This window comes from Argopecten irradians, chromosome 10, assembly GCF_041381155.1.
Source record: "Argopecten irradians isolate NY chromosome 10, Ai_NY, whole genome shotgun sequence".
Classification (NCBI taxonomy): domain Eukaryota; kingdom Metazoa; phylum Mollusca; class Bivalvia; order Pectinida; family Pectinidae; genus Argopecten; species Argopecten irradians.
In genome coordinates this window covers 11,372,809-11,399,816 of record NC_091143.1, presented here as the reverse complement: position 1 = coordinate 11,399,816, position 27,008 = coordinate 11,372,809, and the positions used below count along the sequence as shown (strand labels likewise).

At 33.8% G+C, this 27,008-nt stretch overlaps 1 protein-coding gene across 3 annotated transcripts; it reads right to left on the bottom strand.

Annotated features, from left to right (window-relative positions):
* Positions 1-628: 628 nt before the first annotated feature.
* On the bottom strand, positions 629-18,003 carry LOC138333117 (organic cation transporter protein-like). Of its 3 annotated transcripts, XM_069281247.1 has the most exons (13): positions 17,885-17,902; positions 16,574-16,632; positions 14,927-14,991; positions 10,729-10,857; positions 9,556-9,767; positions 8,843-9,073; positions 8,154-8,356; positions 7,435-7,749; positions 6,869-7,003; positions 5,963-6,048; positions 4,841-4,958; positions 3,573-3,645; positions 629-1,191 (listed from the first exon to the last, which is right to left on the bottom strand). In XM_069281247.1, exons 1-13 carry the CDS (start codon positions 17,885-17,887, stop codon positions 1,015-1,017), a joined length of 1,806 nt encoding a protein of 601 aa, XP_069137348.1. In that variant the 5' UTR covers positions 17,888-17,902; the 3' UTR covers positions 629-1,014. The 3 variants fall into 3 exon arrangements, with proteins under 3 accessions (XP_069137348.1, XP_069137351.1, XP_069137349.1); XM_069281250.1 differs by lacking the exon at positions 14,927-14,991 and having other exon boundaries at positions 17,885-17,899; XM_069281248.1 differs by lacking the exons at positions 14,927-14,991; positions 16,574-16,632 and having other exon boundaries at positions 17,885-18,003.
* Between the last annotated feature and the right edge of the window lie 9,005 nt (positions 18,004-27,008).

The following is a 27,008-nucleotide window of genomic DNA, read 5'->3' as shown; positions in this document are numbered from 1 at the left end:
TTACATAAATGTTTTCCCTTTTTTTGTTACGTTCATTTACATGTACTTAAAGATGCTCCACCGCTGACAAATGGTATTTTTCCACTATCTAAAACAGGAGCAGATGATTTAGTATTTTTCTTCAGTTACATAAGTTACTTATTTTACACCATTACCACCATTGAAACGTTTGAGCTTCTAATTTTAATTCAAATTATAAGTATGAAAAATAATTAATTGCATCCCGAAAAAAAATCCGTGGCACTATATCCTATATGGAACGAAGTACTGATTGCACATGCACCAAAGGCAAAATGAATTATTTATTATTATTTTTTTAGTGTTAATTAGACATATATATATACATAATTAAACACCAATTCTTGTTCAAATGATGAGTATCATTTATGCTCTGTTAGCGGTGGAGCATCTTTAAAGTGTATTATGAATATGTCTAATTTTTAGGTCATTTCAATATTATGATGAATAATGACTAGATTAATATTTTGTTGTTCATTAAATGAATTTGATTATACTCCTTTCTATGCTGATTTTGATATCGTAGTTTTGCCACCCGTTACAGTTCTTTAAAGATAATGAATGAAATTTAACAACTACTACCACCAAACAACAACAACAAACTACCAGACGCTATTGACGCTATTGCTAATAAATTGTGAAACATTTTCAATAACAATCGACAGGACGTTAATCATAGGTCTTTGTTTTTCTCTTGCGTCCTGTCCCAGAGACACTGCGAGGAGAAGTCCCTATGAAATTCCTGAATTGGTTTATAGACAGTTGTTTGCCGAAAGATAATTTTAAAAAAGCTTCTAGTACTTATATCTCTAAGGTTACTTGGTCCTGATTACAATCCATATTATATATATATAAACGCAATCATCTTTTATGATCACTAGACCAACAGAACCTTTTCGTTCACTAGGCAAACATATCTAATCAGGGGATCATAATCACCAGTTGCCTTCGTCAGGTCTATCCGTTGCATGGAATGCTTCATTAATAATTAAAAGGCTATCGTTTACTTTTCCTAAATTTAGTGCCACTATTAGCTTTGTACCACTCCTCGAGATCCTCCACCAGAGTCGGAAGTTCATGTCCCATGGGTTCTGGGAGGAATGGAGTTACTATGGTAACAAGGAGGCACAGGCAACCAAATATGGCGCCTGGTGCCCACTTAACTCTCTCTGCCTGAAACCAAAAATATTGTCATGAGATAAGATTTTTACTGAAGAAATATACTACTCAAAATTTGCTAAGGATCACTTTAATTTTGTAGTATATCAAATTCACTTTATGGTACAATAAAATCATTTAATGATGTCTTTAAGATGTATAAACATGAAATTTTAACGAGTGCTCGATACATTTTTTTGGGGGAAACAGAGCTACCCTCACCTAAAATCACGAAAACACGGCAATATGAGCGACAATGAAATTTGCGTTAAAACAGTTTTCTCGGGACATTTTAATATAAGTATCTTGTGTGACGTCCTCTAGCTTCAGTAACAGTGCGACATTGCCAAATCATGCTCGCAATTAACGTAGACCGTCGCTTCTGTCTCGGCATACGTTTGGAACGTCGCTATCCGGATCCTGGCAAACGTATTTTTTCCTCCGTACCCATCTATTATAACTCGCTTCTGAAATTGGCATTTGGGCAAATATTTCGTTAGTCTTGAGGCCATACCCATAATTCGTCTGAAATATGTGGACGGATTATTATTTAGATTTCTATTCATATGTATGGAAAGTTCAATTTGCGAAATATCTAAATGACAGCTTAGAAGAGTTGACATGTTTGCTTGCTAAAACAAGCCCTACACATATTTACAGGTAAGGAGTTTGCTTATATATCAGTAGGTGATACACAGTGGACAACTGCTAGATGTACATGACTGAGCGCACGTGTGTCGATTCACGCGCTTTATATAGGGGTTGTGGGCGTATTGTATCCAAGCAGAGTTCAAACAAAATGGCGACTACCCGTGCTCAGAAACGCAAGGAGTTGTCTCAGAAACGAACAAAAAACTTTTTTTTTTAAATCAAATGTATATTTTTTAACTTGCATTTAAGTCAGTTTTAAGTCGCGTTTCTGCTGGATGGATGTCCATTCTTCTCGCAGAGCCGTTCCAAGTTCTTGTAGTGACCTTGGCTGGTAAACTCGGGAAGAATTGGATGCCTGTAGCATGTCCCACACATGTTCTATCTGATTAGGATCCGGGAAACGAGCAGGCCAGTCCATGCGTTCGATAATTTCCCACTGAAGCTCCTCGTCAGAAGTTTTGTAACGCTACATCACTACGAAATGACTTCAAAAAAGCCACTGAAACTCGAATATCCACGCAAAGTGTACGTAATAGACTTAATAAAGCAGCTCCGAGTTCCCGTAGACCTGCATGGAAGATTCCTTGACTGGTATGCATGCTAAGACTAGGCTTACATAGGCCCGTGGTTATGCGAGATGGACTATCTGAGACTAGACCCATTTTTTGTTCACATACGAGTCCATATTTTGTCTAGACTTCACAGAAAGACGAACTCTAGCTATAGGAGACTACCAAATGAACGATTTATCACAGCCAACGCCTCCGAACACGACCGATATGGCAACGGGTCTGTTATCGTCTCAGGCGGTATAAGTTTCCTAGGTAAAACGCAACTCCATGTCTTCCCGAACGGCAATTTGACGTCCCAGAGGTACTGCGATGAAGTCCTAGACGTCTACATAAGATTATATGCTAGTGCTATTGGTCCGGAATTCATTTTAATGGATAATAACACTGTCCTACATATAACTCGGGTCACTCACGCCATAATCTTTAGAGGCAAACTATCGACCGCAATTTATATAAATCCGATAGAGCGCGTGTGGGACATGTTACATGAATCCATTTCTTCCCGCGGTTACCAGCCAAGGTCACTGCAAGAACTGGGAGCGGCTCTGCGAGAGGAATGGGCATAGGCGATGTCGCAGTGTTATTGAAGCTAGAGGACGTCACACAAGATACCGAAAAGAAAATTACACGAGAAAACTGTTTAAACGCAAATTTCATTTTTGCTCCCATTGCCGTGTTTTTGTGATTGGGGAGGGGAGGGGGCGTAAATCTGTGCAAAATCTGTGTGGAATCTGTGTTAAAGACATCTTAGAGACATCATTAAATGATTTTATGAGTATTGTACAATAAAAAGAATTTTACAGATTAAAAAAAACAAAGTCATCCTTAGCAAATTTTGAGTAATGATATAGAAACATCCCAGTTTGTCGATGTCAAGGACGTTTCATAATTAATAAAAATATTCGTTTTTTGTTATGGTCAATTGTCTTAATACAATGTAAATGTTATATCAACTCCAATTAAAAACGGCATAGACAAATTCTATCCAAACGAGGCAATATGCACATACAATGTACATTATGTGACAGTGAATCTCTATAAGTAACATTGAAAATTCATTTACTTTAAATCATTTTACTTTTTCTACACCTCAATCCGTTATTTTCCAATGCATGGTTTATAAAGAAAATATATGCATATACAGACAATGCTAATAAAATACTGAAAACATACCAAAGGGCCTGCGAATGGTGCCAGCATTCCTCCAATACGTCCCGCTGCGGATGGAAGACCCATACCAACCGTTCTGTTGACGACAGAATTTAAGCGAAAGTATTTTCTGATTAATACGGAACAATTAGCTTTAGAATATATATATACCTTCAAAATGATTCGTATATTTAAGCAATGAACTGTTACCAGATTGGACATACAGTTGATATGAAGCCCATCCGGAAGGAAGCTAAATATTCATAGCGCCCGTTACTTATATTTCCATTACGATCATTCAAATACAAAACTATACACGTATATTTTTGAATTTCCCATTTGCGCTAGTGTTGACGTCACCAAGTTCAATAAACGGAACAGCCACAGCATCAGCTTCTGAATATAGTTCAACACAGAACGGTTTGAAATAAGCAAACAAATGACAATTATGCGATGGTATTTTTTACTACATGCTAATTTTATCAACATGACTTTAAAACACAACTTTAAAACCACTTTTTAGATTATTTGACCGTTGTGTATAGGCGTAAGTATACATTGTATACATTATCAGTGATGCGGCGGAAACGTTAAATATTCATACGCTTGACCAGATTGGAGTTCATAGCCCGATATTTCTCATTTGGTTTCACATAGATCAAACGGGAAACTGATAGTAGAATGAAAATATAGAAGATTGATTCTCTAATGGAATTTTGTCGGGGTCACTGTAGTGTTGCCTCATTAATTATGAACTTCCAAAGTAAAGATGTGCCCCGACAGGTAATAATGATATAACGCAAATCAAACACGAAAAGGATTTTGCAGTCAAACACATCTTTTGGTACATGTACATTTTCTTCATTCCATATAGACATGGTACCATAATTCTGGGAGCAATTAAATAAACATTTTATCTTGAGGTAGATAATCTTGAAAAAATAATTTAGTTTCTAATATGAGTTCTGCTTGTGTAATAAAAAGTAAAAAAAAAAAAAAGTATTTTGTATACTTACAATAACAAACAACAAAGAAGAGAGTATTAAATAAATAAAAAATGTATCTTTTATTCTTTCCGTCGGATTTAGAATGACATGTGCCACTAATAATCAAAACAAATAAATGTGAAACGAAACAGGCTATCGGATAATTTATAACTCTTCCTTCATTAATTTTAGTTCTAAATGAGCCATAGTACAGATGTACCATAATCATCTCACACATCAACTGTCTATGTGTATACACTGTAGATCTTATAAACGTTTCCCGGATAAGCATTTAGATATATTTACCTAAGGTTGGTCGGGAAAATCTCCGGAGTGAACAAAAAAAGACAGCTGAAAGATCCGGTTATCCCCAGCTTTCCAAGGAAAAAGAATATCATGACTGCAATATTAGATCCGGGCAAATCTGTAAAATATTTTGATAAAAAATCATGATTATTATATATTTCCTTAATTAGAAACTGATAATTTGATTAAGGTAGAATCTATCAAATAAAAAAAGAAATCCATATTTGCATAGTTAAATCATAGTCATAGTGAATCAAATAAAGGAGGGGTATCACTTTGGGCTGTTTTACGGCCATTCAGTGATGAGCAAAATATTTAGCATGAAGATACATAAGGGTCAGCTGCATTTGCATTACAAATGTATTTATATAATACACACGGGTATTCTTGTATGTAAGTCGCGTGTACACTTTGATTACTACGTGGATATTTGGTCTTTCTACGTAGCAACTACTGATTTGCCTTTGTTAGTGAGTTTTACTCAATGTTTATAAGATATTCCTTGATTCTCACAATACGTAGATATTTGGTTTTACTACGTATTGCTAGCAGATGACATGTTATACTTGCTATAACATCTTTAACAATAGAGCTCTTTATATGTAAATAATGTGAATACATGTATTTCTAGTTCTAAATGGAACGTGTACATTAGACGAGTTGATAGCTATTTATATCGATAAATCATCTGTACATGTATTATAAATGCATTACTAAGCACCTGTTGAAGCCAGTGAGTCCAATAGAGAGTGATTGAGAGATATTGGAACGTGTAGTTGTACATTATCACTTATCAAACCATTTGTAATCATCTTCTGTATTACATTGTATACTCATTGAAAATTATTCATTATTCGATTGTTATACTTGTTAAATTGTTAATTGCTATTTCTCATGGGTAGAAATAATAAACCGTGAATATAATATCTGTCTTTGAGTAGTTTTTATAGTTAAAGGCGTTAGTTATAGAGGACTTAAAGGATCGCTGAATGTGATCTGTGATCACAAACTTAATTAAAAAACACTACGAAATTGGATATAATCAAGACGACCACGAACAACGCTTCCTAAGGAACATGTTGGGGACCTCGACACAGAACCAATTTCGATTCAATATCATACCTGAGAAATAATTCGCCACTGTCCCTGCTATCAAGGAAACTGCAGCAACAGCATGGAATATAATACAAAACCATTTCCGTCCTATTCTATAACAGATATTATAAGGAAGAAAGTGTATGAGACATTTCATCTGAAAACACACTACTATCTTAATATTATGTCATGACACAAGGTATGAACTATAAGTTTAGCAGCAACTAAACTTATAGATAATGACATAAACACATTAATAATTCGAAACTGCAAATTACTTTTAGCAATTACATGTATATTCTAAACTTTTCGGATTCCAGATTTATTTTACAGTTTATTTAAAAGGAAAAAGTACATTTCAGTGACATCTGTATTGCACAGCCCACGACAACAAAATCTTTTCAGATAATCTTTTCAGAAAATATTTCAGAGGACATCGTAAAATACTTACACCATTTATCTAAGTAAGCTATTTTGCTGTAGCCATGGTCAATTCTTGAAGCAACGTTATTTTTTAAGTTTGAACATCAATCAAATCATTCTTCGCGTTTCAAGTATCATAGAAAATGAATGAGGTTTCATTTATATAGTTTTACATACTACATTCTGTGACATGTACAGGTACCCCGTCCAACGATAACATGAATAACTCCTGTAATCAACATATTAATACAGTAACTATTAACAATGAATTGGTCGTGGTGTAGAAACTCTCGACGTTTTCGTGTTTTCGAAGTTGAACCACAACATTAAAAAACATCTAATTTAGCGGTATTATGCAATTGAAGTACAATCCCACGGACCAACCAAGATTATTTCTAACCACAAAATATTTTGAAATGATCAAACCACGACAATAAGTACCCATGAACACTTCATGGGATACAGTATATATTATTATACATTGAATATCATCATATATTTAATTTATACCTATTAAACAATGTGTATTCAAACAAGACGACAGGGTACTCGGCGACGGTCAGTAAGAAGAAGCTGAGGTATCTGTCTACAGGCAGTGAGGCCGAAGACAGGATCAGGCCATAATAGACAAGGCTGTCAACAGTCCTATAAATAATCAAAGTACTGAAAGTACTGAATCGTACATATTAGTATATCTAGTAAATATAATCAAAGTAATGAAAGTACTGTTTCGTTCATACTGAAAGTACTGTTTTCGTTCATATAATCAAGGTATTGTGTTCGTCAAAGCATGGGAAGTACTGCCAAAATACTGATTTTTTTTAGATGTAAACTGAAATCAGAGTACTGAAAGTGCTGTTATCGTATATATAATCATAGTACTGAAAATACTGTGTTCGTATGTATAATCAAAGTACTGAAAGTGCTGTAGTGGATTGCAATGCTTAATTAATTACCACTTATCAAAAATTAAACAGAAATACGAAATAAGAATGAAACCATTTTTTACTGAATTATTTTTTATCTTTTTTTTACGTTTTTCTTTATCTCAAATGTAAACGATAAAAAATACATACCATACGAATATCATTATTGAAGTTATCATTGCTATTCGTCTCCTTTTAAACAGTGTGAAGATGGTATATTTCGGCAATTTGTTCAGTTTCGTTATCTGTTCTGTGTTGTTAATTGGTTCCTCCGCCATCATACTGGTGTCCTCGTCGACCACAACTTCTTCTTCTACATTAAATTCTACGGCTATTACCTTATCAACCATATTCATAATATGTGATTCGTCTACTTTATTCATTTTGGCAGCCTTTCTTAAAATTCTCTTTGCTTCGTCGAATTTGCCATTTGCAAGAAGCCACCTGACTGATTCGTTATATATCCTAGAAAAGAGAATGTATGCATTCAACATCTACAAAACCGTCCGCCAAACTTATAGGACAAAAAGTCTCCGACTAAAATCTAAAGATTAAAGGGCGTGCTTGTGTCTGTTTCCATGTTTAAAAACGTTAACAATTTAGGGGTCAGTGTGTCCGTCCTGTTTTTAAAAGGAAATGAGGTCAACTTTGGAGTTGAGGAAAACCACAATGATTTAACCATGCATTCTCTCACTGGTTGTTAGATATATTCAATTACTAATAAATGTAAATTTGAATAGTAAAGAAACAAAAGGTTATTCAAAAGTATATTGAAGAACTCAATTCAATTGTTTTTAAAAGCATGTTTACAAATATTTGCATTGGACGTTTTTGTTCTCTTTGTTTAAAAAACATTTAATGATACTTACCAATATCCAAACAGTGTAAACGAAGATGTGAGGGTTAAAACGAAGTACAGATACCGCCAAGAAATATCTCTGAGAAAATATGCTACAGGTGTAACGACTATCATTGACGTAGTCCAGACTGTCAACGAAGACACCTCTACCATAAATCGAAATTCCACTGGAATCATCTCTAAAATCATAGCAGGCATTACCATAGCCATTCCCTAAAGCAACAAAACGGAAAATTTTATACATACAGGTAGTATTTTATATATAAATGTACAGTCAGTGATATCCAGTATGTAACCTATTCGATTGTCATTTAATATGATCCGTACTAGTTGTTTTGCGTACTTTAACTTTCCTGTAGTACTGTATAGTTGTTAAATTTCGCGGGTGTAAAAGCTTGCGATTTACTGTTTGGAACTAATTTGCGGGGGATTATTTTCGCAGGTTAAAAACATGATTCAATGATCATTTGATTATGAAACAAAATCGACCGTAGGACCTAAATTTAGAAGTTAATGACAATCAATATAATACATGTATGTCTGGTTGTAACGAAGTTAAGAATAAAGCATACCAAGACTGTTACCATAATGGCAAAAACAATTAAAAAAAATATCGATGCAAACAACAACAACAAATTAAATTAAATAATGCAAGATCAAATCATGGGGTATATTGTGAAAGTAATAAGCAAAGCATACTTGTTGACCGATTCCGACGAGGAATCTCATTATTGCAAAGCCAGTGATAGTTGGTAAGAAACAGCCTCCTATCCCTGCTACAAGTATACCAATGTTTGACAAGACAAAGACAGGCTTCCTCCCAAACCTGTCTGCACACTGCGGCAAAATGGCGGCCCCAAGCATTTGGCCAACTATAAGAAGGGTTTGCGATAGTTCTGCTCTCTCTGCTCCATCACAAACAAGATCGTACTGAAAATTCACAAATATAATATATATTATGAAAGAGAACGTTGGTTTAGTTTTCAACCTACGTCTTACGTTTTTAATTACACTATTACGAAATATGTTTTATCAAGGCTGCAAGCCGAGAATAAATGACATGAATGACATGTTTTATTCTTAGTGTCTGACATTCACAAATATGATAAACAAGCAACATGCATTATTATATTCAAAAATACAGTAAGAATGGTTTCATATAATATTTCCTTTTGTCCAACCTTTTTAACTATAATATATGTTTATAACATTTGTTGATCTAAAAAAAAATAAAAAGTAGAGTGATATTAGACACCGAGTTTTGTGAGTAAGCTTTGGATTACAAAAACTCTAAACAATCAATGTCAATTACAATGTATCATATTTACCTCAATCAGTAAATATAATACTAAACGTTCGTGTGATGTGATTATCAAATATGATTCATTATTTTCACGCGAAAGCGCGCTTACCTCTGTCACAAACGTTCGATCCTTCTCTAGATCGTAGGTAAACCCGGCTGGGCATGGTGACAATGACAGATGAGTGGTGTTGGTGCCGTTAAAGGCCAAATCCACCGAACAGTCGTGGTAGGTAATATCTACACTAGAGTTAATGTATCGTCCAGTGTACAATGAAATATCCTCGGATGTTAGATTAGCACATTGATGTGGTGGACGGTATCCTAGAATAAAAGACATATTTTTAAATATACAATTAAGTGGAGTTAACTCTGCCACAAAACCACGAAAAAAATGATACATAGAACTATACTATATAAGTGTTCGATGCCTCACACGGAAAAAAAAATTCGTACAGTCGGTTATTTTCTTTAGGATGGTATTTTCGCAGAACATTGCTATGATCGCACAAATTTTTTCCGGGGAATATTAGAAATGGTTCAATCATTTATTTTTAATTCATATTTTAAAATTTAAAACAGGTTTTTAGATCAAAACGTGAAGATTTCTGTGAGAATGTCCGGCTGTACGAAAATATGTATGGGCAAATTGTTCGGTTTTGCTATCGATTTGAATTGAATTTTTTGAAATTCGTGATCCAATAGTTGCAATCACAGATATAATGTGTAAGCTACATTGATGCCCGAGCAGGATGACCGTAAGGTATAGAGAAACAACTAAAAGCTACTAGTACCCGAAAGGCTTTTTTATTATCAAAAGTTAAGTTTTAGACAATGTCATGTAAATGAAAATGTAAATATACCAGTGTGATAATGATGGACTCTAGTAGTTATAAACAGACGTTGTCTTTTTCATACACTGATGCGTATCAGGATTCGGTCTACGCGAAGTTGTAAGATGCGTTTTCAGAGTTTTGCTTACATCTACATAAACATGATATGGGGAACATAACTTTTTATGATGTTATTATGGAAATAATATGTATTTATATACTTTTGCATAATTCAGTGATGAAATGAACAAGAGCATAATAAAATCGCAACGATGCCATGGACATACAAATGATATAGTCCGCAAAAAAACTCTGCATAATTCAGAAAGCTTACACTATAGTTTTATAAAATCTAAAATTATAGTATTTGAATTGCGCTATAAAACCAAAGCTTTTAAAAACAGCACAGCAGGTTGAACTAAAATTTTTGGACTACACGTATGTGTGATTACCTATAAAAACAACAACAACGAGTTGTATAGCTTCCGGAAGTAGGGTAAGTATGAGAAGGGCAGCCTGGGTCATCTGGTACTTCCCACGAACTCCAAGGGCTCGCCAAACATCATCCAAGTTAACGTGCTCTATCATTATATAGAATGAAATATATATATTGTTTCAAATACTATTGGTGTAATTTTCATGAACATTTCCACATCATTGATACTCCAGGAGTTACTATACCTGTCGTTATTTCCACCCAATGGTTATGACATATTAAACCGAAGCCTCTTAATAGGTAATTGGGTCCACTGATGTATGCATAACAAAAGAATTGGATACCGGTATGCTGTATGGCTTTGGATATGGGCATCGCTCTCTGCAAGCTTGTAATAGACATGTAATTGGTCCAGGTTTCCTTTCTGAAATGACTTCAATTTTACAACGATATCGTCCAGGATATGTTACGACAGTGATAGTAACGCATGGAGTATCGGTGATGATATCTTAAACACGTCATATAACTGATACATAACCAAAATATCAATTCATCAAATAAATTGAATTTGTTATATTTATTTAATGAACTCTATAAAAACCATTGAGTCATCTCTGAAAATACATTAAAACATCAGAAATGGTTGCCCATTACGAAATATCATGTAAATTGTATGTTATGTAAAACATTGTTATGTAATGTTTACAACGAGTTTACAATGCATTCCGTTGACTTCATGATAGGGATAGGTTCGGTAATATTTTTGCACTTTATGACACGATGATGAACATCATTTTTACCATAAATATTACCAAAGTAATGAAGTTTTGCTACATTTAAGATGTTTTAATAGGTTTTAGGATTACACTTTGTATGTTACAATAGAAACACTAACGTTAAATGAGGTTTTGAGCATATTTTAAGGTATAAAGTTATATGTGCCTTAGTTTTCATACCTACGAATCAAGACAAGTTTTTAATATGTTATTATTCACCAAAAGTTACCAATATTTTGAAAAATACAGTTCTTTCAATGCCTTGGTTTTAATCATACAAATACGAAGAGAAAATAATTTGAGCAGTACTGCCAAAAATCATTATATGTACATCTATAGTGAAGCGAAATGTGTACCTACGGTCAGACCATGAAGCCAAATTGTGGTCTACAATTTCATTTCACATTTTGACAGTGTTATTAGTAAAAGCTATTTCTGCAGGAAAGTTTCCATTTAAACACACATATGGTATAAAAAACAACAATTTCACAGTTCATATTTTCTGTGCTGTTACTAATTTTATAAGGTCATTGACGCTATTTGAATGATTTTCACGGCTTAATTCATCAAACTTCATTGTTTTCAATAGATTAATGAAGAAAAATTAACATGCCAAAAAATTGCCCAGTTACGGCACATATTTTTAAGACCTTGTTTAGTGATTTGCATGCCTAGATAACACTTGTAGCGTGGTTGAAATCTGTACTAGCCTTTGATATTACTGTTGACTCGTAGATTGTTGTGTTGTGATTGAATTTTGGCAAAATATGCAAAAAATTGTACCTTTCAGTTTTGGAAGTCCACATGATTCAGTACCTATTTCTGTCACCAAATAATAATGCACATAATTATGTTTTCTAATGTTATAGGAGGAAGTAGGAACGCTTGTTTGACCGGATCCGACTTTACAAAGACATACTCATCGAGTACTTTTGACCTTGTCAGGCAAATGGCAGCTGTAGATTACAACACGGACGGATGTATATACACATTTTAGTAACTAAGTTACGTTCAACTACATCTAAGAAGCGATGTATAGGCATACAAAATTCACTAATAATGCCCACTTTGTTTTTGAAACAAAACTTCCAAAGTTTCTTAGTAAACAATAATGATATATTTATAAGATAATTTATATCGATGGCCTAAGATAACTTTACAACTCAAAATAAGTGCAAGTTTTCCTGGATAATCTATGTCAAGAGTGCAAATTCATTTCGCTGTTGTGTCGCTTGGTGCAGTGATAATCAATTAATGAGTGTTAATTAGGACGACGAATGGGAAATACACGCAACATTTGTAACTAAATTGTGAAGAAGGTGATGATACATGTAAGAGCAATATTAAACTTAATTATTAATTAAATAACTTTTGTGACTCTTAAAAATTATCTCGTTTTTCATTCTCATTTTAAGAAATAAAAGCCATTTCGGAAAGGTTGTAGGCCTTTAGCAATATTTAAAAGATATGTATAATCAAATAAAAAACAGCAAGTTATATAGATATGCATCAGGTTTTACACTGTTAGTATATTCGTCATCAGTACATTAGTCGTCAAGGCAACAGCAGGTCTATGATTGTAGTAATATTGTGGAATCTACCAATATTTCATGTACCGCATTCTAAAGTATTTATATTACTGTAGGAAGAAGCTGAGAAGTTTTCATATACAAATATTATTAGTGATAAAGAAGATATAAATGCAAAATCTATTTACGAGGATATGGACTCGTTTGTTAATTAATTTGTTGATTGGTTAATTGATTTATTAGATGATTAATGAAATTTTCAGTTCTCATTTGCTGCAAAATCAGTGACTTTATCTTCATTAATATCAGCAAGTAAGCACAAAATGGAATTCTTTAGAGTATTATAAGATTTTGTTGTATAACCAGAAATCAATTAATCTTGATTATTAAATTGTCGCTAGACTGTGAGTTTTGGCCTAATAACCTTTTGAAAACTGGACCCTTGTGATTTAGTGACCATGTTAACTAATAAGGATATTTGCATGTAAGTCATTGCCTTAATTAGAACCAGTGGACATCCAAGAATCAAAATATTGATAACAATTTTAATGATGAAATATTTCATTAAAATGTCGTACCGATTTTGGACATATATTTACATAATAAGTATTGCCACATATGAAATATGCCCAGTCATACTGCGATGTTGAGACACTTATAACATATAGGAATTGGATTTCGCTCTAATGTTAGCCATGCATGTATGGAGCAATTCCTCTAAGAATATGTTCTTTGGTGATTATATCATCTAAACTTAGATCGATCGCCATCGATAGATTAAACGATACTTGTGTTCTAATGTATTTGTGGTGACGCATAACTGTCAACACGTGGATTAGTAGTGGTGTATGTTATATAATACACATGATTAAATTCTCAAAGAACAAAGACAAGAGGATATGTTTATAACTGACCTCTGTCAGAGGATCTCATGCCCGTCTACCCGAAACACTCGATCGTAGGATGAACAAAGACACAGAGGTAATGTTTACATTTGACATCCGGCATTTTCAACAAAAATGAAAACACTGCAAGTCGTCCCGATCGGAATATTTTTCCCGTTTCTTTATACAATTGTTAATTCAAAAACGTGTTTGTAACATATATAGATATAAACCATGTGTATACAGTTTACATTTTTTCCGAAATTCTATGAAAAACAACAATCTACACATAAGATTGTGTTAAAATGTAAACAAAGCCATGTGCTTCTTTTTTAAAAAAGTAGCCCATTTACGTCGCATAGAACATTTCCATACGCAAGTTCAAAGTTCAATGTTACCATGCAGTTATGGAAAACAAAATCGGCTAGTATATGCGTATAGTAAACTATCCTAGCAAGTGTAAATATAGACCTATGAAAAACATCAGGTATCGTGGTGGGGAAGAGCAAGAGTATTTGGATGATCCCTTACCGACCGGTTGCACAACCGCAAGTAATCTACTCATCTCAGAATAGTATTAGATATAACAGTATATCATTTTTAAATAGGTAAAATTTTCGATACAAATTATTAATTACTGCATTGATATAGAGACCTGATAGTAATGTTTTCTGAATTTCAAAATTTAAATGAAACATTAATTCAAATGAGATTTGATATTGCCCTAAACCTCAACAAAAACGTTAAAAAAACAAACAAGAATTAACTCTTAAGAGCAGTACTTTTCTCGAGGTATCAAACACTACATCCATTATTATTGTCATGCTGTAGAAAAAGCCTCCAATCACTACAAGAAATATTCATTATATATTTTGTATACAATACAATTTGAAGGAACGTTGAGTTCATTAATGACATTGAGTAAAGTTAGCAAATGCGAAATATGCCTTCATACCAATGTTAACGTATTTTAATTGGTTTCTATTCCTATGATTCGCCGTTATCATTGTTGATATATGTCTTACCTTTACGTAAGGCCATATTTCGTCCAACAGGAAGCAAATAAAGCCTCCAATCAGTTTCAGTCCAGCTTCACATTAAAAAAGGTGATCATGATATTGCATCAATAATTCATTCTTTAAGTCATATATGTGTACATGAATTTTAATTTAAAAGGTCTCATGTTAGTATAGTCATATTTGATTTGAAACTAGATTATCATTTGTGTTAAGAATTTGTTTTAGTTATAATCTAAGCACGTCAACGTAATGAAATATTAATATGAAATTATATATCAAAGTACACTTGAGTCAGAGTGATAAAGCATAACATGATATTTTTAATTTATCTGTATTGATGGGAAGCCAATTTGAGAGAACAAACAGTCGGCTGTAGATATAGATCAGCAAATGAATCACCAAAGCTACTGCTATCAGTAGTTAACGTATTTTTAAGACCAGACATTCTAGGGTTAAGATTCACATCAAGGATTACAAAAGCTATAAGGTTTACGACGCGCGCAAAAAATAATAATAATAATAAAAAAAAATGGGGTAGTTAATTTTAAAATGCTCTGAACACCACAAAAATACTTAATTTTTATTTAGCTTACATTGAAGACAATTCCTTATTGGGCACTATGCTATATGATATGATGGGAGTATGGGCGAATTTTATTTCATATCGAAAGTCGAATTACGAGGATTCGTGTAAAAATCGTTAGTCGAAAAGTACACTCTACATCCCCAGGTCACGATTCCCTAATGAGCACAGACCGAATAAAATCGCCATCCATTCAACGAATGCATCCCTGAAGTGCAGATCCTCAAAATAAACTCACTTACTTATAAAATTTACACATTGGTATCCCTTAGCGATCCCTATGGTCCGTTTATTGTCATGCAGAACAGATGATCACCGATCTCGGCCATTTTTTTGTCTGTCATCTCCGATTTGATACAAGCTCTCTGATTGACTCCAAGGAGCGAGTGGACCAATCAGAGATCTAGAGCTTGTACTTTTCCGACTAACGATTTTTACACGAATCCTCGTAATTCAACTTTCGATATGAAATAAAATTCGCCCATACTCCCATCATACCATATACTATAGTGACCAGTAAGGAGTAAGGAATTGTCTTCAATGTAAGCTAAAACATATTAAGATAGGATGGTTTTTGTGGTGTTCAGAGCATTTTAAAATTAATAACCCCATTTTCTGGAAATGGGATGCAGGGCTAAGTAAACAACCTTACAGTTTTTTGTTTTTGTTTTTTTTTGCGCGTCGTACACCCGTGTCCACACTGAGTAAATTCAGAACTTCAGCATATTCTGAATCGCATATAAAAACGCAGTTAGTTTTTCGGTCCATACATCAATATAGACATATAGTTGTTTCCTGCATACTGCCCGCGGGCTTTATGATTTTTTTTACATCATACGTCTAATGCAGGCTATTTGTGGACACCATTAAAATGTGCAAAATATGCGAGCTATACGTTGTAAGTTATTTCAAGTATATTGCTCAAGTAACCCTCTAATTATACAAAAGTATTTTCACATGAGCTGTTTTCCTTGCATTTAAACCTATTTTTAAACAAAAAATGTACTATTGATAAACTTTGAATAATCATATACTTCCTTCCCACTGAAATCACTATTACAAATACGTACTGTACTGTGAAGGATTGCGTCGATGCATAACCCGCGTACAATTTGCCGGTGCGGGTTATCTGGAATATATTTAACAAAATCATAGAAAATTTCTGATTTTGGTTCCCGCGGGCTATATCCTAATGCGGGTAATACATTGTACGTATGAAATTACTATAATAATTACCGTTGCCGATTCCACTTAACACAGTTTTCCTTCGAAAATAATTAGTAATAGGAAAATATTTACTTGTAAGCAGAGAAGGAAGGTCTTTAAACTATATACGAAAAATGCAAACAAATGATAATTCAATATAAAGGCTGAGTTTGGAAATTTAGGACAATTTGAGCGATCGCCAGGCTCGCAAACAGACGGGTACCTATTCAATGTTGTAGAAAATGTCGTAACATACGAAATACAAAATGCAAAGTCATGTGTGTGCCGTATGATGTGATTGGCAGGCGACGACCCGTCAATAGCAGGGCTTCCATAGCAAAAGATGTATTATTATGACGTTTTCATCACTTTGGCTCTGATAAGAAGTCATGAATAATCTTATGCCAACATTTGCGTTGTCACGACTGGTAATATACATTTGTATATCTGTGTTTGTGAATCTCCACACATTTTTGTACAACTGGAGTACGTGAACAGCATAATGATTATGAACTATGTGTTCATATCATCATCATATAATACTAAGTTATATTGGTAACTTAAAGTTTAGGTTTAGATATTTGCATTGACTTATTTCATAGGACGAATTTTGTAAGACCGTAATCTGGGAGTCAATCTTTCCCGGTCAACATTATCAGTATACCATTAAGGCACATACTTAAACCGGAACAGATATTTATTTCTAAAATTAGAATGTAAACTGAGATTGATCCTTTTCTGAATCTCCAAAGCTTACCTTTTAATACTACACTTATTATGACCTTCTGAACAATTTAATGAAAATAACTTAAATGTTAATTTCCAGTATGGGGCATTTCTATAGATGGAGATGCTTCCATCTATACTGGTATAATGCTCCGAATATGGAGAAATAAATACCTACTATACAAAATTATCAGTATAAACATTGATTATTAGTTTAAGAATATGTAATGATTCTATAGACAGAGGTGCTTTCGTCTACAAATAGTGTTTCCGAATACGGAGACGTTTCCTCGTTTTCGCCAAAGGACAACACTCATATTCTTTGAGCTTAAAACTTATCTCTATATGAGTTATTCCCATTCTCAACGTTATGTTCCAAATAAGGAGATGTTCCCAAACCTGAGCCACTATATACTAGGTCATTGGTTCGGGATAACTCAAATGCTTACCATTGTTAGGGCCCAGAGGCGACCAGCTGCACCGTAGCTTGAAATGAGATGTCTTGACCGTCTGCTTCGGCCCTTTTATATAGGCTGCGTTGATGGTCATCTGATCATGACGAGTCCGAGCCAATCAAAACGCTTGTAATAATAATAATAATAATAGACTTTATTTAGACCTGATAACATATTGAGTCAAAGACTCGTTTCACATATGGTCAAGTTAATTTCATTTAAGATTACCATTATATAGCATTTGGAAAAGGTTCATTCTATTTAGAGAAATTAACTAATGATTGGATAAATGATTACTATTTGTAAATCATGTCTAAACTCTTTAACATTGTTCATTGATGTGCTACGTTATGTGAGTATGTTAAACTATGTTTTATTTTCCCTATTTTCATACATGGTATCGGATATTATTATACATTTCTTGCAATATAGCAAGTCACGATACATAAAATCAGTTATGAAAGTTAAAAGTGCATTCTGTCCTCCTGCTCCATTCCTTCTCCCCAGCCCTACCTCTATATATCTTTCTTCCCAGATCTCCTCTACCATTTTCTTCTCCTCCCTGCACATCTTCTTCTCCTTCTTTCATCTGAGATTTTTTCCTTTTCTTTTATAAAAAAAATAGGCAATGCTTTCAAAAAATAAAAGTAAATGTGTAGATGAATGTCTATGACACTTTCTATATTGTATATGTTTAACATTATAAGACTCTTTCATATGTGGATATGAAAGATAGGAATATTCTACCTGAGGGTCTTAACATGTTTTAAAACCCGAGGCTTGCAATTTTACTACTATCATGTTCCGCCATTTTGAAATGAATTAGAAAAAAACGTGACTGCAATAAATTTCTATGCATGAACCTTGTTTGATATTTTCAACTGAAGTCCCGTTTTTGTGTATTTCAAAGTGAATCAAGCCTAGTGTCTGAAAAATATAGTTAAATTTGTACCTGGAAAAAATAATTTTGTTGACGCTGTGACGTCACGAGGCTTTATTGCATGGGTAGCCATGAAATACAGCCTCAGGTGACATGAGTGTATTGCCCTAGACAAGCCAGTATTACACGTGTAGGTATGAGAGAAAATGTCATATAGCATTGCTATGAAATGATTTTGAAAATAAAAGAAACATTAAAAATAACAGTGGATGAAGTGAATAGTTCGTCAAAAAGTACTGCCTTTATGAGTTAATTCTTGTGTACTTCTGAACATTTTCTGGTGATATTTAAGGCAGTATCAAATCTCATTTGAGTTAATGTTTCATTTACAGCTAGAAATTAAAAAAAAAATCATATCTCTATATATATGCAGTAATTAAAACATTTTTTTTCGAAATTTTACCTTTTTTAACAAATGTTATACTCTTATATAATACTAATTTGAAATGAGTAGATTGCTTGGGATTGTGCAACATGTCGTTAGGGTACCGTCCAAACTTTCTTGCACTTCCCCACCACTGTATCTAATGTTTTTTTCATAGATCTATGTTATAAGTGTCTCATCAGCCCTGGGCATATTTTACTTAAATGTGGCTTTAAAAAGTATGTAAATGTATGTTCTAAAATGTGTGCGACACTTGAATGAAATATTTCATCTTTAAAATTGTTATTAGTATTCGGATTCTTGAATGTCCTCTGGTTCTGATTTAGGAGACGTCTTAAGTGCACACATACTTAGTAGATAATATGACCATTTAATATCCAGGGCACAGTTGTTCAAAAGGTGATTAGGCTAATCATAGTTTAGCGGCAATTTACAAACCAAAATTAAATAATTTCTGATTAGATCCTTAACCACTCCATTCTTTACTTACTTGCTGATTTTAGTGCAGATATGATAAAATATTAACAAATGGTCCCAGATCCTCGTAATTAGATTTAGCATTTATATCTTCTTCATCACTTACTAGTAAACGTTCTGGTTAATAACTACATATTATACTTGTATATGTAAACTTCTCAGCTCTCTACTACAGTAATTAAATGCTTTAGAATCCGGTACATGAAATATTGGTAGATTCCACAATAATAATACAATCACAGACCTAATACCTATTTATATAATTTGCTGTTTTTTTCGTAAAATATTGTTAAAAGCTCACTACATGTACCTTCCGATACGGCTTTTAATTTTCAAAATGGGAATGAAAAACGAAATAACGCATAGACATTTTTTGGTTACTAAGTTCAACTATACCAAAGAATTGAAACATAGTGGGCCTCACTAGTGATTTCTGTATGCCTATGATCACTTTCTAGATATAGGTGAACATAAGTTAGTAACAATGCAGTAAAAAGTGTATATACATCCGTCCGTGTTATAATATACAGCCTCTATTTTCCTGACAAGGTCAAAATGGACTCGATGAGTATGTCTTTGTAAAGTCGAATCCGGTCAAACAAGGGCTCCTACCACATGGACATCCTATAAACACTAGTTATTATATGTACATGGTTATTTGGTGACAGAAATATACACTGAATCTTATGTACTAGCAAAACTGAAATGTACAATTTTGCATATTTTGCCAAACTTTACAAACACTATGCATAAACATTTTTAGTAACTAAGTTATGTTCAACTACACCACAGATATGATATACATGTATAGGCATATAAGACATCACTAGTTTACGTACGTAGGGTCTTACGCCTTTAAATATGTTCAAATTTTCATTTAAGGTTAGTGTTTCTATTGTAGCATAAGTGTAATCCTTTTACACCATCAAAAATATAACATAACCTCTAAAAGAAATACTTTGGTAATATTTATGGTAAAAAACAATATTCGTAATCGTGTCTTAAAGTTCAGAAACATTACCGAACTTGTCCATATCATGACGTCAACGGAATGCATTATAGTAAGCATTACATAACAATGTATTACACAACATTCAATTTACACAAGATTACGTAATTGACAACGAAATGATTTACACCATTAACCAACATGCAAATACAGTTTCTGTTACGAGGTTTTACACACACACACTAATTCTTCAATTTTCGCATGCCTTTGTAAACTGAATTGTAAGAACATAAATTGAGAGAACATGTATTACCAAAAGTCAGAAGATTATATTTTATGAATAGATAATCTATTTTTCATATTTTACAGTCCTTCTAATGCCAATTAAACCCCCTCAACAATATTAGCAATAAATATGAAATTAACCACGTTATTACATATGTAGTTATTTTAATTGTATCATCTCAATTTATTCAAGATTCGAAATGGTATCTATTCATGATATATTGGACAGTAACTACTCTATGCGTGTTTTATGATATTTCCTTTTTCTCATTTATAGTATTTTTTGTATGATTGAGCTTTTGGTTATGTATCAGTTATGTGATGTGTTTAAGATACCATACCCGATACACCAGGGGTAACTATCACTGTTGTTATATACCCTGGACTATGTCATAGTAAAGCCGAAGTCATTTCAGGAAGACAAACCTGGACCAATTACAGGTCTATAATAAGATTGCAGAGAGTGACTCCCATATTCAAAGCCATACAGCATACCGGCATCCTACATGTACTCTTTTGATATATATCAAAGGATTAAACTACCTATCCCATCTGTTGTTTCACAAAGAGACCTTAGGTTTACTATGTAATAACCAGTGGGTGGAAATAACGATAGGTAGAGTAACCCCTGGAGTATCAATGATGCGGAACCAAAGGTCGTAAGTGGCAGTAGTTCCGAAGTGCCCAAAAGTCCGATGGCATGTCACGGCATTAATGTAATCTTGATGTATTTTTATCTTTTAATTTATGTGTGGTGTTTAGTTGGTGATGTGTGGTGTATTGAGGAAATCAGACGCAGCATTGTAGTTTCAACACGTTTAATGAATAAGGCTGGAGATTCCCAGCACTTAGGTAGAGTACTAGGGGTTAGTGACAACTGTACGTGGTTTCGATGGGGTTTATATAGGCATAAATGTTCATGTTGAATAATACTTGTGCATCAATGACATTTACAGTGTTATTTGAAGTTAAATCAAAACCTGACCACTAGGAGACATGATACCTATAGCTACAAGGCATACGTAATTTTGTATCTGTTAGGTTTAATAACTTGCTATCTGAGCTGGTCAATATGACCCCATAGGTTCCTATGGCTTTAGACTGTTACACCGATACACACTTACAACATCTGTTAAAAATCATATTTATATATTTATGAAAATTTCTAAAATCTTGAAGAAGGATAACTCGAATTATACTTTGATGTTTTTCAAACGAATCTTGTGATTATATCTTGTTTTTAAAAGCATAGTTTTGCTGCCCTTTACATTTTTTTAAAGAAAATGAAAGACAAATAACCACCCCATCGCCATCAACATCAGACAACAATTAACGCCATTGTTAATAAACCGTAAAACATTTTCAAATAACAATTGACAGGATGTTAATCATAGGTCTTTGGTATCTCTCGCATCTTATTCCAGAGACACTGCGAGCAAAAGTGACCATGCCGTTGTGGAATTCCTGAATCTTAAGTGAATGATATAATGTTGTTTGTCGATATATAATTGAAACAAACACTTTTAATACTCACGTCTTCAAGTTAACTTGGTTAACAGTCATTAGTATACATCACTTTCATTTAGAATGTTCTGATTGGATTAAACTTGAACACGTGAAATTGAGTTAGATATTTCACCGGAGTTGGAAGGCGAGGGAAAAAACCCCAGGGAAAAAGCCTTTGGAAGCTCCGCACGTGACCGGAAGTTGGCGTCATCTGCAACTTCGACTAACAATGGCAACGTTCTTGCTTATTTTTTGCAGCCCGGCGAATTTAGCAACGTTGTTGGGAAATATCTCTATGAGTTCTTTTACCAGAGATTTTTTCTCTTAATTTTGTTCGGTATAATAAAATAATTTTGTCCCTATGTGTCGGGATTCATCTAGAATTGTCTCCCCGGAAAGAGTTATTTTATCTCGGGCTTCGCTCTCGAAAAAATAAACCTTTCCAGGACGACAATTCTAGATGTATCCCTCCACAGAGGGCCATAATTGTATAATATTATATATCAAACCATCCACCAGTTGCCTTCGTCAGTTCTAACCGTTCCTTTGGATGTTTCATTAAAGGCTACTGTTTTCGTTTTCTAAATTTAGTGCCACTATGAGCTTTGTATCACTCCTCAATATCCTCGACCCGAGTCGGAAGTTCATGTCCCATCGGTTCCGGATGGAATGGAGTTACTATGATAACAAGGAGGCATAGACAACCAAATATGGCGCCCATTTTACTCTTTCTGTCTGAAAAAAAATCCAGTAAAAATGTAATATACACATATGCTGAAGCCTTACCCGTATATATAACCATGAAAACTTCATGAAATCATTTTACTTTGTCTTCACCCCATCTATTTTTTCAATACAAATACAGATCATGCTACTGGAATACTGGACACGTACCAAAGATCCTGCGAATGATGCCAGCATTCCTCCAATACGCTGCGGATGGAAGACCCATACCAACTGTCCTGTTGACCACAGCGTTAAAAGCAAATGCATTTTCTAGGTAACAAGGAACAATCACCTTAATAGACCTTCAAAATTGCATGTACATGGAAGAACCCATGATGAAAATTTGTTAGGGCCACTGCATTGTTGTCGGGTTAATTATGAATTTCTTAAGTAAAGATGAGTCTTGTAAGGTATTAATGAATAAAAGAAACATCAAACACAATCATCAATGCAAAATTCACCTTATTTCACAAATGGCTACCCTGGTGAGAGTTTGAGCTGAATGACTCCATTTTTGTCTATTTAGTGTTAAATGAGAACCTATACGTTAATTATATAACACGATAGCTGATAGTGATTTAGCTGTTTAAATAGTAGATTCCACGACTTTAACACTGTGGTCATATGAGCTCGTCTTAGTTAATATCATACAGAAAATGAGTGTTTAACAACACGTGAATGCATTTTTGTCTTTCTGTCTGATTTCGAAATGTGTCAGTAATAATCAAAACACAATAATCATATGAAACAGGATATAGGATAAATTATAACTCTTACTTTATTAGTATAATTCTAGTGTTAAATGATCCAACGTAATATAATTATATCAAAAATCAAATGATATTTTTTAGGTTTATAGATCTTATAAAGTTTAACGTTTCTCGATAAGGATTTAGAAATCGTTACTTAAGGTTGGTCGGGTACATCTCTGGAGTGAACAAAAAAGACATAAGGAAAAAGAATATCATGCAATATTAGATCCGGGCAAATCTGCAATCTGTACTTAGGAAAACAAAGATAACGAGGCTTTGCCGAGTCATCTCGGCTTTCCGTGTCGAGCACCAAAATAAAACTTGTATTGTGAGATACTAACCGTGTGTTCTGTCTATCCTGCAACCATTATGACATTCGAAACGAAAGAAAGTTGCTAGTTATTTAGGAGACGCTTCTTTGATGCGGAGGAAAAGATTTATTCACTAAAATGAATGAGAGTGCACTCCCTTTTACAACTGTGTGAAATATATAAGGTCATGCGAAAACAGTACCAGTAGATGTAATAGGAAAATACTAAAAAAAAACAATAATTAAAAAAATACTTTAAAATACATACCTTTCATTGAGCCAAAACAAAGACGATACCGCCAGACGAGATTTGTGATATCGTAAAACTTACGTCATTCCGGTAACGTCACTTTTTAGCGGGACTGAATGAAAGTGTTAATATAGTGTATTTCGGCAATTTGTTCAGTTTCGTTATCTGTTCTGTGTTGTTAATTGGTTCCTCCAACATCATACTGATTTCCTTGTCCACCACAACGTCTTCTCCTACATTAATTTTGACTGCTTTTACCTTATCAACCATATTTATAATATGCGCGATTCGTCTGCTTTATTCATTTTGACAGTCTTTCTTAAATTTTCTTTGCTTCGTTGAATTTTCCATTTGCATGAAGCCACCGGACTGATTCGTTATATATCCTAGAAAAGAGAATACATACAACTTCTTAAGAACGATCCGTCAAAATAAACTGGTAAAAAGTCTCGTTAAAATAACGTTAACAATTCAGGGGTCAGTGTGTCCGTGTTTTTGAAAGGAAATGAGATCAAGTTTTGAGTTGAGGAAAACCACAATGATTTAACCATGACTTCCTTCACTGGTTGTTGGAGATATTCAGTTACTCATTCAATGTAAATTGTACGTTTTGCTCTCTTAGTTTTTTTTAAACTTGTATAATAATACTTACCATACAGTGTAAACGAAGGTGTAAGGGTTACGACGAAGTACATATACTGCCACGAAACATCTCGGTGGAAATATGCTACATGTGTAACGGCTATCTTTGATGTAGTCCAGGCCGACAACGAAGCCATCTCTTCCAAAAATCGAAATTCTATTGGAATCATCCCTAAAATCATGACAGGCATTACCATAGGCACTCCCTAAACCCACAAAACGTATTTTTACATACAGGTAGTAGTGTATATTTAAAATTACAATCATTGGTTTCCAGTTTGTAACCGATTCGATTAACATGATTCGGTGACTTATCTAGTAATTTAGCGGTTTTTTATATAAATATAACACAATGTTAAAATATGTTTCAATGATCATATGATTAGTTGATTATGAAACAAAATCGATCGTAGGATCGTAAGTTGCTAATACGGCATACCAAAATTTACCACGTTTATTTACCATAATGGCAAAAATAATAAGAAATCGTTGAAAACACAAAATAAAACGAGAAACTGGTCATCAAATGATAAATGAAGTAGAAGTAAACGGTCGTACAATGTAGTTAAAACCTTACTTGGTAAAACAAATACATGTATAATGCACGATCACATCATGGGATATATTATGAAAGTAATAAGCAAAGTATACTTGTTGGCCGATTCCGACGAGGAATCTCATTATTGTGAACCAGTGATAGTTGGTAAGAAACACCCTCCTATCCCTGAAAAACGTTGACCGATGTTTGATACGACAAAGGCAGGCTTTCTCTCAAATCTGTCTGCACACTGGGGTACAATGACAGCTCCATGCATCTGGCCAACTATAAGGAGAGTTTGTGATAGTTCTGACCTCTCTGCTCCACCACAAACAAGATCGCACTGAAGAAATCACCAATGTACAAGTTATGAATGAAAGTGTCAGTTTTTAGTCTATTTTTAACTTCATTTGACTGTATACACCCTTGTCAAAATATAATTATCGAGACTGAAAGACGAAAATGAAACACCATGCATTTGTAAACTTTAAACTTTCAATTTGAATGATCGTAATTCATCACAATCAGTTAATGCAATTCTGATAAAAGCTCGAGATTTTGCAAGATGTATTCAATCAATGATTTGCTCTGCCAATGAGTCATGAAATTTCGTAGAAACGAACCATCATTCATCCCGCTTCGATACTCACAAGTGACAATACAAAAAGCAACTAATGATTATACTATACACTTCCGTTCATACACTGTGATAGCGGCTGTAGATTATAACACGGACGAATGCGTATACATTTTTTAGTACACTGTAACTAACTTATGTTCAACTACATCTCAAAAAGTGATGTTTAGGCATACATAAATCATTAGTAAGGTCCACTATGTTTCCGAAACAAAACATTCAAAGTTTCGTAGTAAACAATAAGAAAATATTTATAAGAAAATATATATCGATGGCCTGTGATAACTTTGCAACACCAAACAAATTCAAGCTTTCCTGGATAATCTATGTCAAAAGTGCAAGTTCATTTCGTATTTTTGCCTTTGGTGCAGTGATAATCAACTAGTGTGGGGTAATTAAGACGCCGCCGGGATACATAAGACTACTCCGTTATGAAAATTAACTTATAATTCATGATGATAAAGTTGTTCATAAGGTGATGATTTATGTAAGTGTAGTATTAAAATGTCAGCTTAAAACATTTGCGACTGAATCGCCCTTTCCATTACCATTTTAAACATAAAAAGCCGTTTTGGAAAGGTAATGGGCCTTTAGCAATTAATAACGAAAAACAGAAAGCTATATAAATAGGCATCATGTTTAACACTGTCAGTACATTCGTCATCGCAGCCGGGATCAGTCGTTGTGGCAACAACAGACGTATGCCTTTACTATTGGTGAA